This window comes from Mesoplodon densirostris, chromosome 17 (genome assembly GCF_025265405.1).
Source record: "Mesoplodon densirostris isolate mMesDen1 chromosome 17, mMesDen1 primary haplotype, whole genome shotgun sequence".
NCBI lineage: Eukaryota > Metazoa > Chordata > Mammalia > Artiodactyla > Ziphiidae > Mesoplodon > Mesoplodon densirostris.
This window is the reverse complement of record NC_082677.1, coordinates 6,310,001-6,328,943: the sequence shown is the minus strand read 5'-3', so window position 1 is coordinate 6,328,943 and position 18,943 is coordinate 6,310,001. Positions and strand designations below refer to the sequence as shown.

The 18,943-nt window shown below is 42.7% G+C and overlaps 1 protein-coding gene across 3 annotated transcripts in view; it reads right to left on the bottom strand.

Annotated features, from left to right (window-relative positions):
* Nucleotides 1–18,943, bottom strand: part of MTUS2 (microtubule associated scaffold protein 2) — a 323,316-nt gene that overhangs the window by 152,802 nt on the left and 151,571 nt on the right. For all 3 annotated transcript variants that reach the window (XM_060080136.1, XM_060080134.1, XM_060080135.1), the window contains one exon: nucleotides 6,540–6,701. In XM_060080136.1, coding sequence (XP_059936119.1) covers nucleotides 6,540–6,701 — 162 coding nt within the window. The remainder of the gene's footprint in view (nucleotides 1–6,539; nucleotides 6,702–18,943) is intronic.

Here is an 18,943-nt window from a genome sequence, read left to right as displayed (position 1 = left end):
TTCAACCCCCGGTCGGAGGGCTAAGATCCCACATGTCTCGCGGCCAAAAAACCAAAACGGAAAAAACAGAAGCAATATTGTAACAAATTCAATAAAGGCTTTAAAAATGGTCCACATCCAAAAAATAAATCTTATAAAAAACAAACACCCTAGCACCTCCTCCTTATGTCAATAATGGGAAAATATTTAAGAAGTTTTAGGTCTTTGGAAAATTCTAACACAGAGCCTTAGGGCATCATTGAAATAGGTTTCCGAGCAGACCTGGACTAAGACTCGGGAGCTCTGCCCACTGCCTGCTTCACCCAGTCCTCCAGAGTCTGGGGCTGCCCCCTCTGCCCCCCCCCACTCCCACCCCCTGCAGACCCTGGAGAAGGAGGCTGCAAGTAACAGAGCAAGGCTGGCAGAGTTCACAGTTACAGAGAGGAAAAACTGGGGGAGAGAGAGAAGGAAAAGAGACGTGACTGGGGGCAGCTGCCAACTGTTTCTACCGGGCGAGGCCTCTGTAATTTGCCACCAGAGCCTAAGAAGCTGACCTCAGGGCAGTTGCATAAGGGATGTGAAACAGGTGGGAGTCTCCGAGCATCTGCTGGAACCTGTTTCTAGGACACGGGAAAAGGCAGGACTCTCACTTGTCCTCAGGAACTGGTCTACTGCTTCATTATGTAACAACCTGCCCAGGTCACAAGTACTTTCTGAGCACTCAGCGTGGAAACTGGTAACATCATGGTGACCCTTTCTCTGCTGGGAACATCCCTTACCCCCTATGAAGGCACAAACCCTCCTCACACGGTATCATTCCTTCACCTCTCTTCCCTCTGGTTAACACCTATTTTTCATGGCATCACCAACCGAATTCTAACCAAGACGTCTCAAGGAGAGCCTGGCCTGGGGCAAGAAATCCTGTGTACCATTTCTGTTTACCACCATCCCCAGTTCACACATGTGAAATCTAATGGTAATGGTGGACCACAGATGGAATTCTTATACTCCACAGCTGGATATTTATATTATTGTGGAGAAAGCACAGGACACATACGCAACCTATGTGATTTCCTGATGCCACCACGTGACTTGGGGCAAGTCATTTCACCTCTGAATCTTAATTTCCCATCTGCAAAATAATACTTTCCTTGCCTACCACTCTAGGTTTTTGTGAGGACCAAATCATATTTAGCACATTAAAGTGTTTTATAAAGTAATACAGAGTGGAAGAGAATTCTTGTTATCAAGATCACATGGCTTTCAAAATCCTCTACAGAGCAGAAGTATTTGAAAAAATAATGAAATCTTTATCGTCTTAAACACTGTTGCTGCCTTGCCCTCTATTCTCCACACCTGAAATACCTTATTTCCATGTAGCACTGCCTCCACTAAAACAGCTAAAACAGCCACTCTCCCTGCACAGTTTTCAATGGAACACTTTAAACACGTACTGAAGCACAGAGACTAGTCTAGTTAACTATGTATTCCATCACCCAACTTCAACAACAAGCAACACCCATGTTTCATCTTCTGTGACATGTTGACTCCACTTGCCACCATCCTGGGTTATTCTGAAGCAAATCCCAGAAAGCATATCACTTCATATTTGTGCATTTCTAAAAGACGGCTTTTTAAAAAGACATACCCACAGGGAGGGATAAATGAGGAGTTCGGGATTAGCATATACACGCGACTATATATAAAATAGACAACCAACAAGGACCTACTGTAGAGCACAGGGAACTCTACTCAATATTTTGTAATAACCTATAAAGGAAAAGAATCTGAAAAAGAACAGAATATATGTATATGTACAAATGAATCACTTTGCTGTACACCTGAAATTAACACAACATTGTAAAGCAACTATACTTCGATTAAACAGAAACAAAAACATAACCACAAATACTACCATCATACTCAGAATAATAGCAATAATAGTTTCTTAATGTCATCTAAGAGCCAGTGTTGGTTCACATTTCCTCAGTTATCTTAAAAAAATTTTTTTTGGTGTGTTTGTTTGAATTGGGATACAAAACAAGATCCGTACTTTGCAACTGGATGATAAGTCTAAGTTTTTTGTTTGTTTTTTTTTTTTTTTTTTTGCGGTATGCAGGCCTCTCACTGCTGTGGCCTCTCCTGTTGCAGAGCACAGGCTCCGGATGTGCAGGCTCAGCGGCCATGGCTCACGGGCCCAGCTGCTCCGCGGCATGTGGGATCTTCCCGGACCAGGGCACGAACCCGTGTCCCCTGCATCAGCAGGTGGACTCTCAACAACTGAGCCACCAGGGAAGCCCAAATCTAAGTTTTTTATAATCTACAGGTTCCCCCTCTATATCCTTTGTCCCCCTCCCAGAATGTTTATCTGCCTTTATTATTATTTTTTTTTGCAATTTTTGTTGTTGTTTCTACTGTTGAGTAAGTTGGATGGTTTGTTTTATAGAGTTTTTCAGTCTGGTTGGTTGATTTTATTCCCATGGTGTTATTTAATATGCTTCTTTGTCCTTTCTACTTCTAGTAAATTAGTAAATCTAAAGGCTAGAGCGGATTCATTTTTCCCCCAAGACTAATTCACATGTAATGTTGTATATCAGTATTAGTTCGTAACGTCTGGTTTCCCCTTTCCATTGATGATCATTGCCTTTACCTACTGATTCACTAAAGCTTTGAAAAGGTGATATGCTATCATACCTTATTTATTAACTAGAATGCTTTTAAACACTAAAAGAGAAATTTGCCCTCACCAACTATTTGGTTATCATGAGATAGATACTGAATAGGAGAAGTGGCTAAAATATTTTATTCTTTTCTTTCTTCACCAAATTTCAAAAAAAGTTTCTTAGCATCATCCAAAGTGACTAGTTTTTATTTTATTTTGTATCATTATTACCTCATGGATACACATATATTTTGATTTGATGAATATTATTCTACTGCAATTATGAATCTTATTGATACTCAATCTCTTCCTTCCTTCCTTTCCTCTTTCCTTCCTTCCTCCCTTCCTCCCTCCCTCCCTCCTTCCCTTCTCTCTCTCTCTCTCTCTCTCTTTCTTTCTTTGTCTTTCTTTCTACCAGTAGGAGCTTATTCAGTCTGACTCTTGAGTTGACAGAATCCTAGTAGTCTTTGAATTCCTCTTGGCTGTCTGTTCTGGAGTCTACAGTTCCTGCCCTAAACCTGGAACCAGCCATTTCTTCAAAGACACTTATCTCCTGTTAATGCAAAATGTATTGAGAGATCACAGTCTGGGCGCTGGGGGTGCTCAATGCTATTGGTCTAGCCACTGTTTATAACTTTTCAGTGGACAGAGCTGGAAATACTTTTTAAAGATAAATTTCAGATAAGTTCATACTTTATCCCATAATGCCCATATCCTATTTTTTCCATAATACACACATTCAGAATAACAGCAGATTTGGAATCGCAATAGCCACACCATCACCAATAATGTAATTACTAAAAACAGTTTAAGATTTTTCTTGCAATTCTTTTTGAACATAGAGTACATACTATTAGGGCGGAACAACCAAATTACTGTTTTAAAGTCACTTGGAATAAGTCTTCTCTGTGTATTTATGCCACCAACAGGCCATGCAATTACTTTCATTTGTTTAATCATACTTTTGATTTTTAGTATAGCTATCACCTTTTAAAATTCAATGTTAATTTATCATTGTGTAAAATATTTATGTAACTTCAAGGTCAAATCTACACAAGGAGGTGTACTCAAAGTCTAGCTTCTGTCCCCATTCCAACCTATTCCTTCTTTTCCCTTAAAGATTTCTTAAAATTTCAAAGGTTATTCTTCTATTGCTTTTTCTTAATTTAAGCAAGTATGTATTTAATTATACATATGATTTCCCTGTTGTTTAGATAAAAGGTTACGTCTATCTTGCTTTTATCACTTAATGATGTATCCTGAAAACCACCTTCTAGTAACATACAGAGAGATCTCCCCACCCATGTGACAGCTGTATAGGACTGCATCCCATGGACGTATGACAGTCCATTCAGCTGGTCCCCCATGGATGGACAGCTGAGTTGTTTCAGTATTTTGCCATTTCAAATAGCACTGCAATGAATCACTCTGTACATTCTGCTTTTGCCAGTCTACCTTTGGGAAAGACTTCTGGAGGTGGGACTGCTAAGTCAAAGAAAAAATGCACATGTGATTTCATTATTAGATATTGCCCATTTCCTTTCATAGGAGTTGAACTATTTTATATTCCAGCCAGTACAGGTACGAGAATGCCTCTTTTCCTGCAGATTCATGATAGTGCATGTTTTCAAACATCTGGATGTTTGCCCACCTCACAGGTAAGAAACTATAGTCTACTGTAGTTTTACTTTATATTTTTCTTATTATGAGCGATGCTGATTATCTTTTCATATGGCTAGGAGCTATGTGCATTTCTTTTTCTAAGGACTGTCTGTTCAAATTCCTAGTCCATTTTTCTGTAACAGTGGTTTCCCAAGTGTGATCTCTAGACCAGCAGGATCCGCAGCGCCACCAGGGAATCATTAGAAATGCACATTCTCAGGCCCCACCCCAGACCTACTGAATGAGACACTAGGATGAGGCCCAGTAATCAGTGTTTTAACAACCACTTCAGGTGATTCTGATGCACTAAAATTTGACAAACACTGGTCTACAGGATTGATTCAACAACTGTATTTTAACTCAGTGTAGGCTTGTCTAGTTATTTTCTATTTAAACCAAGGCCAAACTGTTAAACTAGAACCAAGAGTCAAAGGCTATGTGACATTCATTCACTGATTCATTGATGTATCCAGCCATTAACAAATAGATGCTAAGTAGCCACTGTGTGTCAGTCACTGGGGACACTGCAGCAGTGGGGATACTGTGCTAAATGAAACGGACAAGTCACCGTCCTCAGGAGCTTTCCCTCCACTGAGGAAGAACAAAACCAAACAAGTCAATTTAAGTCTTACCAAAGGGGATTACAAGGTGGTACTCCATTGAAGGGCAAGTGGTCAGGGAAATGCAAATTTAAAATAACAATGAGATAGTATTTTACTTCCACCAAATGGACAGAAAATTTTTTAAATGCTATCTGTTCTTAGCAGGGATATGGGTGGAAATGTGAAGCACGGCAGCCTCTTTGAAAAGGAATCTAATATCTATTAATGCATCAAACACAGCCATCCCACTGCTGGGGATCAATCCCGTAGAAAGAATGCCACCAAGGACATGTACTGCAGCATTGTTTATAGCAGCAAACACCAGTTACAAAGTGAATGTCCATCAGTGGGGGAATGGTTCAATAGATCATGGTATATCCACACCAGGCAGCCACTGAAAAATGAGCCATACACTGACTTGAGGGCAGCTCTATGACATACTTTGAGTAAGGAAATTAACATGTAGAAAAATGGGTACAATCCAATCTTACTTTTAGGAACTCATGCAAGCCCATCTGTGTGTATACGTATATGCATTGGTACATGAGTATAAGAGCACAGAAGAGGGCTTCCCTGGTGGCACAGTGGTTGAGAGTCCGCCTGCCAATGCAGGGGACACAGGTTCGTGTCCCGGTCCGGGAAGATCCCACATGCCGCGGAGCGGCTGGGCCCGTGAGCCATGGCTGCTGAGCCTGCGCGTCTGGAGCCTGTGCTCCGCAATAGGAGAGGCCACAACAGTGAGAGGCCCGTGTACCGCCAAAAAAAAAAAAAAAAGAGCACAGACGAATAACCTGGAGCAATGAATAGCCATAGGGGTGAGCCACCTACTGTGGATTCAGGCTCAACACCCAAGCTTCCTTCCTCTTAGTGTGTCTTCCAACAGCACGGAAGATGGAAAGCTAAGCCACATGCCGCGTGCTTGGACATCCCGCGGGCAAACGTGCGCGTTTGCGAGCTGGGAGGAGAAGGCGGGGTGGGGGCCGCACCGGGCTGCTTCGGCTGCTGACCAGCACCTTCATTTGTCACACCTTTGCATCAGCCGAATTCCCTGTGTCCCTCACTAGCTTCCTGGGTGTGGAGGCACGGGGCTCGGGGCATCGGCTTTGCTGGTCTGGATAGAGCAGGCAAGGCGCGAGCTCGGGAGCAAGGCTTTCTGCGGTAGCTGCTGATTCCCGCATCCCAGCGTGGGTGGTGCAGGCCTGGGACCAGCAGGGGGATGGAGGCCCTGAGTCCCTGTAGAAGCAGCAGTTTCCCCCAGGGATCAAGGACTCACGCCCGGGGGCACAGTCTGCAGCTCGCTCGTACTGGCCTTCAATGATTTCATCAGTGCCTGCTTCCCTGAACCAAATTTGCCTAAAACAGCTTGATCCTTTTTTCTTTGCAGTGAAAACTGTGTGGTCTGATGGGTTACCAGTCACAGAGAGGAGTGAGAGGGAGTTGTGAGAATTTAAACATAGGAATATATGAAAGGGCCTTGAAAATTGTGGTAGTATTATTATTATTATTAATTTTAAATGCCATCTGACACTCATCTGTCATCCCATCTAAACAACTGCTTTACCCAAGGACTTTCAAAAGACTTTAATGCAGAAGATGCTCTCCAGTGCGGAGCTTCTCCGCAGCGCAAGTCTTACCGGCCGGTGCGGTCGTGGATTTTGGTGCCGGAAGCAAACTCCTGCGAGGTGTTGTCACACTGGAGGATGCTGGAGGGGCCCCCCGGGCAGCCCCTTTGGGTGTGTCTTTGGAAGGCAGAGCTGCCTTCAGAGCCGGCTGGTCTTCAGTCCCAAAGGTTGAACCTGTGGAAGCATACAAGTTCATGAAAAATGGATGGAGCCCCTGGCCGTGTGCCATTGCCGACCATCCTACCGCTGCCACCTGCTTTAGAACTTGACCCGACTCCTAGTGAGTGGCCTTGAAAAGCATTTCTCTGGGACCAGATGTGGAAAAGAGCTCCCTTTAGCCACCGCAGGGAAGTCTGTCATTCAAATCCCCATGCCAGGGGCTCCATAAAAGGCCAAGAACAGCCTCACTTCTCTGAAGATTTTACACGTGTGCTCATGCACACACAATTTGCTTGTGTGGATGTGTAGCTGCAGACACGTGTGGTAAGCATTTATTTTGTAACTCACAGAGGATGAGCAACAGTGAGAAACAGTGTGAGTGACCCAGGGGAGACAAGAGTAAGAATGCACATGTGCACCACTGGTCCAGGAAGTGTATTCAGGGCTCCCTGAAACCCAGCTGATTTTACCTTGAGAAGAAGAGGCTTGGGATGAAGGTAGATGGGTGAGAATATGGAGACAGAGAGTCCCTTTGAAACTCATGAAGCTTTTTGTCTGAAAAGCTGAGGCCTCATCAAACTAAGAGGACCTTGCATTAGAGTCCAGTTTACTGCAAAGGCAGATATTTATTGATCATTTCAGTTTCCTATTCAACACAGAACAGGCTCTGCGTCTATAGGACAGCTTGTTTACAATGGACTGCTCTGAAGACAGGGCATACTGGGATTTGGGTCAGATTTAAATGCCCGGAATGGTTGTGGCCTAACTTTTTCCTCTATATCTTTTCAAACCTATTATGGTTTATACATTTGTAATCTCTTAAAGACAATGACACCACCATCTATTCCTATTAAAGGATAAATCTTCTAAATGCACCTCTGGGTACAGCTGCAAGGACTAATCTACTAAATTAAATAGAGAGCCTGAATATACTGAGATTACCGCTTGTTGGGGGTAAAACTATCCAGTTAGGAACATGACCATCTACTGTGGAAAACAGGCAATGACAGCTGGAAGAAGTATACAGAATTTTAGTGAAAGATTAAATTTTTTTGTTTTCATCATTTTAAAAGGATAGTCATAACATCCTATTTAGACAGGGCCTGCATCCAAATGATAACATTATTAAATGGCTTTAGTGTTAAAATATTCAGGAGTTTTATTCAACCCCTTAGAGTAAGAGATGGCTGCTCTCCTCCCTCTGAAAGTCTGTTTAAAATGGGTAAGATTTGTTTGGTTTCTAAAGAAAAGTGTATTTAGGAAGGAAAAATAAAGAACGTGTGATTTCATAACAGAGAACCTATGCCCTATAGTTCTTTGAAGGTCCCGTGCAAGGTTTAAATAGTTTTAAACAGGGCTAGGAGAATGCACTTGATCCACACAAACAGAATAAAAATGATGAAACTCCGCTGAAAGGATGTACACTGTATCCTGAATTTCAGATTAAAAAGTAAGCACAGGACAGCCATATGCAGAAAAATGAAACGACCACTATCTCACACAGTACACAAAAATTAACTCAAAATGGATTAAAGACTTGAATGTAAGACCTGAAACCATAAAACTCCTAGAAGAAAACATAGGCAGTACACTCTTTGACACTGGTCTTAGCAATATCTTTCTAGATGTGTCTCTTCAGGCAAAGGAAGCAAAAGCAAACATAAACAAGTGGGATTATAGAAAACGAAAAAGCTTCTGTATAGCAAAGGAAACCATCGACAAAATCAGGGGACAACCTGCCAAATGGGAGAAGATATTTGCAAATAATATATCTGATAATGGGCTAATATCCAAAATATATAAAGAACTCATACAACTTAACAACAAAAACCCAAACAACCATATTAAAAAATGGGCAGAGGAGCTGAATTGACATTTTTCCAAATAAGACATATAGATGGCCAACAGGCACATGAAAAGATGGCCAACAGGCACATGAAAAGATGGCCAACAGGCACATGAAAACATGGCCAACATCACTAAATTATTAGGGAAACGCAAATTAAAACCATGAGACATCACCTCACAACTGTCAGAATGGCTGTTATCAATAAGACAAGAAGTAACAAGTGCTGGGGAGGACGTGGAGAAAAGGGAGCCGTCAGGCACCGTCGGTGGGAGTGGAAATCGAGGCAGCTACTATGGAAGATAGTATGGAGGTTCCTCAAAAAATTAACGATAGAACTACCACTTGATCCAGCAACTCCACTTCTGGGTATTTGTCCAAAGAAAACAAAAACACTAATCCAAAAAGATACCTGCACCCCCATGTTCACTGAGGCACTATTCACAATAGCCAAGATATGGAAACAACCTAAATGCCCATCAGTGGATGAATGGACAAAGAAGATGTGCTACATAAACACATACCTAACCTAAGCGCCCATCAGTGGATGAATGGACAAAGAAGATGTGCTACATAAACACATACCTACACACACACAATGTAATACTACCCAGTCATAAAAAAGATAAAATCTTGCTATTTGAGACAACATAGATATACCTCAAGGGGATTACGCTAAGTGAAATAAGTCAGACAAAGAAAAATACTGTATGATTTCACTCATATGTGAAATTATAAAAAGCAAATACTCCCCAAGCCAAAATAAAATGAAAAAACTAAACCAAACAAACAAACACATAGATACAGAGAACAGCGGTTCCCATAGGAGAGGGCTCCGGGTTGGGGGCTGGCGGCAGGAGGGTGAAATGGGTAAAAGGGATCAACTGTATGGCGATGGATGGAAACGAAAATTTTGGTGGTGAGCACGTTGTAGGGTATACAGAGGTAGAAATATAATGGTTCACACATGAAACCTATATGTTATAAATCAATCTTACCTCAACAGAAAAATAAAGTAAGCACGTGTTTGATCGAAACCTCATCAAGAAAAGGGGCACCAGGCACCTGCAGAACAGTAAGTCTTAGCTTCTGAATCATAGCGCAGGCTCACCAGTCCCATCGTAGGACTCAGAGAATCTCTGGGGGTTGTAGGACATTTTGGGGGGTGATGGCAATGGCTCGGCCACTAGAAATATTTCACGTGGAATTATCTAATGTTCAGCCTCCTGCTGACATACTGCCAGAATAATCTATTCACTGAAATGTGTAGTGGAAGTTGAATTAAACATAAAATCTTCCACACAGAGTCTTTTATTTAATAATTTATTAAAGTTTCTTAAGAAGGGGAATATTTTGTATCATTTGTAGAGTTCAAATGCCCTTTTATCAAATCCTCTTGTGCCTGGCATTATTCCCTTACATGAAATTTATAATTCAGTGAACATGTCAATTTGGAGATCTGGCCGCTCTCCAGGCTGGGAAGTAATTCATCTGTTTGAAGTAGGAAGTATCAAGGAAGCTCTGTACTCCCCTCTGAGAAAGGTCTTGAATTACCAAAAAATAAAACAAAACAAAATAATACAATACAATAAAATAAGATTGAACTCTGCTCTTGTACCTTATTGTGGGAGACAGCTTGGCAGTGAACAGCACCCCTCATTGAAAACCAGCTTAAGTCAGCCAGTACTTAAAGATACATGATTCAGTAAATGAAAAGTACTCTGAATTTGGAAATGGCTGCTGAATTCTGTAACTGCTCGGGGACTTCACAACAATGCAGACAACATCAAACCACTGCTTGGTAAGAGGAGAAAACAACCAATAATAAACCAACCGTGCCTGTGTGAGCCAGAAAGATGTTCTGGGGGAATACAGCTAGTGAGAGTGGTCCACGCATCTTATCAGTCATCCCATTCCCTACCAACCAGAACCTACTGTGTCCCGAACCATCCACATGATAAATGGTGCAGACTCGGGGGAAAGACAACCAGGCCTCCTCTCCCTCCCACCTCTCTGCTCCTCCATTTCTTCGTCTGTAAGTGACGATAATGATAACTGACTCCACAGAGCTGCTGTGAGAATTAAAAGAGCTAATGCAAGTGGATTTTTAAAAAGGTGATGCAAGAGTTAGTTCAAAAAAAAAAAAAAACAACACACATTTAGAGTGGTGCCCAGTGCATGGTATGCTCTTATGTGTTAGCTATGAACACTAACAAGTTAGCAACACAGCAAATGAGCTTTTCATAGGAACTTGGAAAGTATTCAAGGATTACTATCAGATGTCACATCATCATCACCAAAGTATGAAGGGATTCCTCTGCTCATAATAACCAAAGGACTACAGCGTTCTGCTTCACTGCCGGATAGGGGCCATCTTTTGTAGATATCCAAATATTATACCATTGACTTGCTATTTGGAAAGTAAGATCTCCTTCATTAGAGTGTGAGAATTTGCAAGGCCTATATTCTGCATGGTTATAGAATTCAGCTGGGTCCATTTCTATACATAAACCTGATCTCTCTACCTTTTTGTCTTCAAACTGTCAGGACAACGATGCTTGTTCAGCACCAAGTCCTAGGAGAAAACCATCTTATTCTTCCTCCAGGGACAGCTCCTACAGTTCATTCCCCACATGCTTGAACACCCTGAGCTGATCAATTGAGTCTTTCAAATTTTCACTGGCAGTTCCCTGGCAGTCCAGCGGTTAGGACTGGTGTTCAAGTGGTTGGCGCTTTCACTGCCATGGCCCCGGGTTCAATCGCTGGTCGGGGAACTAAGATCCTGAAAGCCGTGCGGTGCAGAAGAAGAAAAAAACTTCATGAAGTCATGAATTTCAGACCATATTCAAAAACTAGTTAAAAATGAATCAAAGACATAAATGGAAGGGCTAAAATTATAAAACTCTTAGAAGAAAACTGAGATTATGGTTTCTCAGTTATAACACCTAAAGCACAAGTAACTAAAGAGAAAAACAGATAAATTAGACTTCATCAAAATAAAAACATTTGTCCTTCAGAGGGCACTATTAATAAAGTGCAAAGACAACTGACAGAATAGAAGAAAATATTTACAATTCATATATCTGATAAGGGTCTAGTATCCAGAATACATAAAGAATTTTATAGCTCAACAATAAAAAGACAAATCACCCAATTAAAAATGAACGCAGGATTTGAATAGACACTTCTCCAAAGAAGAGATATTGATACGAATGGCCAATAAGCATATGAAAAGATGCCAACGTCACTAGTCACTAGGGAAATGCAAATCAAAGTCATTAAATACCACTTTCAACCCGCTAGGATGGGTATAATTGAAACACAGACAATAAGAAGTGTTGGTAGAGATGTGGAAAAATTGGAATCTTCATACATTGCTGGTGGGATTGTAATACAGAGTAGTCTCTTTGGAAAACAGTTTGGCAGTTCCTCAAAATGTTAAACACAGAGTTACCATATGACCTAGCGGTTCTACCCTTGGGTATATGCCCAAAAGACTTGAAAACATATGTCCCCACAAAACCTTGTACACAAATATTCATAGCAGCATTATGCATAATAATTTAAAAGTGAGAACAATCCAAATGTCCATCAAGAGATGAATGGTACATAAAATGTGGTTTACTCATACAACAGAATATTATTCAGCCATAACAAGGAATGAATTATTGATAGAAGCCGCAACATAGATGAACCTTGAAAAGGCTGTGCTAAATCAAAGAAGCCAGGCATGAAAGGCAACGTATTATACAATTCCATTTATATGAAATGTCCAGAATAGACAAAGCACAGAAGCAAGAGGAGATCAGAGATTGTCAGAGGCGAGGGGGCCAGGGGAGAGAGGGCTGACTGCTAATGGGTAAAGGGTTTCTTCCTAGGGGTAATGAAAATGTTCTGGAATTAGGAGTGATGGTATATAACCTCGGGAATATACTAACAACTATCAGATTTATGCATAAAAGGGTGAATTTTATGGTATCTGAATTATCTACAAAATCAATCCATCAATTAAAAAATTATCATACATCAGTTTTCTTTCCTGGATCCCCTGGTTGGAACAGGTTCCTCGAATTGGGATTCAGCTCTCACCTCTCCCCTGAGACCTCCTGTTCCCACGCAGGAGCGATTATTCCTACTCCCCATCCAGGGTCCCTGCATTGTGACTACAGCAGATCCCACCCCGTCCATCCCAGGGTGCTTCTGTCTCCTGGTGGCCCATTCTTGAGTAACACAAAAAAGAACACTCCTGGAACCCACCACTGCACCCCATCCCCTGCAGCAGAAGGACCAAGCTCCCAAGTGAGAAGGACGACACCCAAGGCATCGCCAACTCCTTCACTTTTCTCATCTACACCCACCAAATTAGGTGTGGGTCTCAGCGGCTCTGGTCGACGCCACAGACAGAGGAGGCCACGTGCAAATTCAGGCCAGACAAGGCTGCACTCAAGGAATGAAAGTCCCTCGTAGGTCTTGAGGCACTGGGCGGAGGAAGTGCAGATTTACAGGAGCCCTGATAGCCCCCTACCAAGCGATAAGTGGTACCTACCCAACCTGCTCGAAAGGATCATTCTGACCATGACTGCAGTCAGGATGAGACGTTAGGGTTTCTGATGCATATCCCAGTGCTCTTGTTACCACTTCATTTATTGGGAATGCCCATAATTGAGACTGAACTTTATTTTTTTTTTGTAAGTGTACACAGAAATTTCATTTATTCTTTTTTTTAACATCTTTATTGGAGTATAAATGCTTTACAATGCTGTGTTAGTTTCTGCTTTATACCAAAGTGAATCAGTTATACATATACATATGTTCCCATATCTCCTCCCTCTTGAATCTCCCTCCCACCCCTCTAGGGGGTCACAAAGCACGGAGCTGATCTCCCTGTGCTATGCGGCTGCTTCCCACTAGCTATCTATTTTACATTTGGTAGTGTATATATGTCCATGCCACTCTCTCACTTCGTCCCAGCTTACCCTTCCCCCTCCCCGTGTCCTCAAGTCCATTCTCTAAGTGAGACTGAACTTTAAAAGAAGAAAGAATGGCAAGGAGGAATGAACACTAACCAGACCAGAATGAGGTTCTTAAGGGGAAGGCTGTAGAAGAAAAGCAAATCAGTTATTAATACTATGAAGGCATTACAGGCAAAGTTGAAGAAACATGTTTTCCTGATTCTGAGTATTTATCCATATTACAATGATTAAACTAGTCTCTTCACTGATTTTTTTAAACAATCCCAGGCAATCAAGTTGTGTAAGGTTCTGGCTGCGTGACTGCCTAATTGATGCATATTTCCTTGATTTAGCAGCATTTATCACCTGGCAGCAAAATTTAGTCTAATTATTAAGGTACCAACTGGATGTTTTATTTCCCACCTCCTGCATATTTTAACCCAGGTGGATGCTTTATGTCTCACTAAAGAGCTAAAGTAAACCCGCTAGCTTACCATCTCGGCAAAGCAATATCTTTGTCAAAAGGAAGGAGACTAAGCCTTCTCTGTGCCATGCTCTGCCCCAGGCAGGAGGCGCAGGGCAGACGGGGTCCTGTCTTCACAGCACTTACATTCCAGCGGGGGGGCACCCGGAGCACAGACAGGGACGGACAAAATCGTCTCAAACTGCGACCAATTACAAAAGAAACACAGGAGCAGGACAAGCTCAAGGGTGAAAGGGGTACTTTAAGTGGAGAGGTTGGGGAAAAGGTAACGTCTAAAGCAAACATTTCTCTCAGCTGCACGCTGGCCCCCGCTCTCCTTTATTCTTGAGTATTAATGACCATCACTGTTCTAGAAACTTAGAATTAAAGCGTCAGAATCCTCCTGACTCTCTCCCTTCTGTCAACCAATGCAAGTCAGTGGGCTTCCACTTCCGTCACAGACTCCAAATTTAAATCCCTGTCTGCTCCTGCGGGCGCCCAGGTCAGCCCCTTAGCGCCTGTCGGGGACACCATGGCACGGACCCCGCTCTCCCCACCTCCTCCCCTGCTCCCTCATTCAGTGCATCCGCCTCCCCATACACCTCTGTGTGGTCTTCCACATAAACTCCAAACTCTTCTTTCTGGCCCTCAAATTCTTGCATTATCTGGTCCCAAAGTATTTTTCCCACCTCAATTTCCACCATCACATCAAGAACCATACAAACTCCAGGCAGGCAGGATTCTACCCTGTGAATTCCTGCCCCGCCATAAACAAGGCTACGCTTCAGAAGTATCTGCTGTGTGAACAAAGTACTGAGTGCAAACCTGTCCCATGGGGCCAGCGCTTCCTTTCATAGTCAACTCTTCTTCTCAATGTCTGACCCCAGAGACGCTCTAAAAGGTTCACACTTTCCTCAACAGCCCCCATGAATGCAGTCACACTGAGCACGGCCAAGGTGGGGCAACAGTTGCCTAAAAGGTGGGGACTGTCTAAGGTAGTGCGGTGGTTTTCAAACATTTTTTAAAACAATACACAGAAAGATAAACAGAATTAAACTGTTTGGGGGTCTTTTTGCCAAGCACCCCTACCCCTCTCCCCAAGAGAGGGTACCATTTACCTAATACTTTTCCTCTATATTATTTCAGTACTTGCTTTAGTCTCATCTTACACATTAAGCTCTGGGTTTCATAAACTTTGAGAGGATAACAGTTAAGTGGTTAAGACTGCCTGGGTTCAAGTCCTGGACAAGTTGTTCATTCTCTCTGTGCCTCATTTCTTCAACTGTAAAATGGGGATAACAGTGGTATCTACTCATTAGAGTTGTTGTATTAAAAGGGTTATTACACGTTTAGAATAAAGTGCTTAGGACAGTATGAGGCACGTGTAAGCCGTCAGTAAAGGCAACACTGACATTACGCCCACTAACCCAACACTGAGCCTCATTCAAAGCCCATCAGCCTTATCAGCCTATTGTCTCTTGTCTTTTCTTCCAACCACCAACATCTCATGGCTTCACACCTTTCCAAGGCAGTAACTGGAGTCTGGCTCTGAAGAGGCAGCTCCAAAGAATCATGGTTCTTCCTCTATCCACCTTTCCCCAGGAGCCTAATTCCTCATGAAAGAAGGAGAAACACACGGCATGCATTTCACTACTCCCACTTCACCTAGAGTGAAGGTTAACTTCTCACTAATCCAGGGCTGGCCTTAGCATCTTCCTCGACACAGTACTCCAGGAATCTGGTAAAGGATTCCAGCCCTGGACCAGAGCACATCATGGCATCCTAATCATCATGGCATCCTGATTAGGATGCTGGATTACACAGCATCCTAATCAGGCAGCAGGACACACTTCTCTAGGTCAGGTACTGGGGAGAAGAGGGTTCCTCTAGGTCCACAGAAACTCTCTGGATTCCTGCTGCAGGGCCTCCCCTCCTGAGCTCTGCTGGCTGGACTTTGACAGCAAGGTCTTAAGAAAAATAATGTAATAGTGCCGTATAGTAGAGTCACAGACATCACAGGCTCTGCCTCAATTCAACACCTGATGTGAAACCTACTAGTAATATTCTCTTTAAAGAGTTAATTAATTAAGCCTCTTTTATGAAATGGCTTATTTATTTACCCTCTGTCATTAGGTTAACCTGAGAATTATGTTCTTTTTTCAATTGTCTTTCGTTCTGTTTTGTTTTGGCTGTGCCATGCGGCATGCGGGATTTTAGTTCCCCAACCAGGGATCGAACCTGTACCCCTTGCAGTGGAAGCACGGAGCCCTAACCACTGGACCACCAGGGAATTCCCAACCTGAGAATTAAATGAGAAAATACATATAGATCACTTTGCAAAGTGCCTGGTACTCAGTAAATGTTAGCGGTCATCACAAGGATCATCAGCTGTCATTCTGCCAAGTGCCCCATCTGTCCCACGTGACTCCTAATGGCACCTTGTTTTATGAAATTCTGTTCCATGCAAGCCCTACGGAAATACCCTCAAGGCATCCCTAACTCCCCCAGATCAATAAGGGAGGCAGATGAGCGGGACGCCAACACTGACGGCCACCTCTACCTTCCCAAGTTCCCACTGCTTCAGTAGGTAGTTTTCGCAGTGCCCCAGGGCTAGGCATACTTTCCCAACATTTCCTTCTTTTAACAATGATCACAATTAAATCATCAGAGAGGATTAGAGGAAAAAACCACCTTTGTCCCCCTACTCTCTACCCCCCTCCTCCCCACCCAGCCTCTCCAGAAAAGCTTCCTCATCTCTTCCTGGAGTTCATTCTAATACATAGCAAAGAGGGTCCTCTTTTTTTTTTTTATGTCTGCTCAGGAAACAGGGGGAATATGGGTGCAGCTGAACTGGTAAGGTGAGATTCACAGTCCAGGGACACAAATGTTCAAGGGAGAGTGGGCCTGTATGAGTGGTGCCCCTCCCTTCCATCTGTGACATCCTGCAACATGGGCAAGCCTTCCGGTCTTTCGTAGCCTCATTAAATGCTATCTTCTCTATAACATCTTCTCTTAATTCCCCTCTAGGAAACAGAACTACTGTAAGAAAAACTAAGCTGGTTAACAAAGAGAGCAAAGGCCAGGGGTGATCACACCAGCTCTCTTAAAATCATAGATGTAATCATGGAAGATAAAAGCCAGCGTCACCCAGCCCAGGACGTTTGAACTCCCAGCACATAAGTGACTTAGAGCTTCTTTTTGACTTGAGAAATTCTCTTTAATATTTACCAAGTCACATTCCCAAAGGAGAGAACATGGTCAAATATTGATGCAGGTTAGTGACTTAAAAGACCAAGGGCTAACACGGTATTTCAAGAGGCTTCTGAGTAATTAAAAGCAACTTCTTACCATTCCTCTTTTATATCAATTAGACCAGTTGTAATAAATCCCTTTTCCTTATCTGAAGTACTTAAAAGCTTGAGGCCTCATCCACGAATACTCTGCTTCATCACTGTGCGAATCTTTTAGTAGTTAATACCTTGGGGAAAATAGTTAAACTGGAGCATTTTAATTATATGCTTAATATGGGAGTTGTTAAAAGATAAGAGCATCTGATCTGAACTCAATTTAAATTCTGCTGAAGTTATTAATAAGGTATAAGAAATTACAGAAATGATCAAGGGCTTATCTACCGGCTTTTATTAATAGAGCAATAAGAAAGGTTAGGTGTTCCACTTCCATAGCTTGGATTTGGGGCTCTAGTATAGTTTGCTTTTTGTGTCACAGATCTGTTTAATTAATTGTTTTGAAGCATCCGAGGAATGCATGAGTTACTCCGTGTCAAACACTGCTCTGTAAGCCACAGGCTGGCAGCAAACCAAGTCCAAATCCTGAGAAACCAAGTCAAATGTTGAAAAGTGGGTCGTTGCAACTGAGCCCTAACCTTCTTTCCTATATATTTATAAACCCTTCAGGGGCTGCTAGAAGAAGTCAGAATTGTACCTCTAGCCGGGATTTCTTGCCCTCCGAAAAAGAACCCTTTCTACTTAGTAGTTTCTGGAGGATATGAAACCTTTAAGGGAGAAGTAACTGAACAGCCTGTTAAAAAATAAACAGCTGGGCTTCCCTGGTGGCGCAGTGGTTGAGAGTCCGCCTGCCGATGCAGGGGACACGGGTTCGTGCCCCGGTCCGGGAAGATCCCGCATGCCGCGGAGCGGCTGGGCCCGTGAGCCATGGCCGCTGAGCCTGCGCATCCGGAGCCTGTGCTCCACGGCGGGAGAGGCCACAGCAGTGAGAGGCCCGCATACTGCAAAAAAATTTTTTAAAAAATGAACAGCCTATTGGCTTTAGGAGGTTCGTCAACTTGTAAATCCAAATAATATTCATCCCTTGAACTCTAAGAATTTTCTCTCCCCTCCAGGGAGCTAGAAAACTCTCCCTCTTCCTTTAGGGTCCGAGAGGGTAGTTATCTTCCCCTTTTTTTTTTTTTTTTTTCTCTTTCAACATAGTATTGGTTTTGTTCCTCAATGACAACTTCATTATTCTTTCCCTTTGGCCCAGAGTTCTCCAGCAGGGCACTAGCCACATCTTGGACTGGATAAGTCTTTGCTGTGGAGGCTGCCCTGAGCATTGTAGGGTGTTTAGCAGCAACCCTGGTGGCCTCTACCCAGTGGATACCGGTAGCACCCTCTCTCCCTGCCCATCCCCAATCTGATTTGTTGTGACAATCAAAAAATGTCTCCAGATATTGTCACATGCCCTCCAGGGGCAAAAACCATCTCCAGTGAGAACCACTGCTCGAGTTGAATGAAAGACTGAAAGATTTAGTGAAAAGACAGTACTTACTTGTCTTAGTGGAAAACGAGACTGGTAACATCTAAAATTCTGCTGGCTTAGCTTGATAGCTAATTCTTTAATAATTCTTGATAGCTAACTTTTGGTTACTTCTTTAGCTAAACTAGGGCTGTACAAAAATACCTTCAATATTCAACAATGCTTTAATGCCTGTCAAGTAATGGACCTTTCCTGCTTTCCATATGTAACACCCTAATCTGTC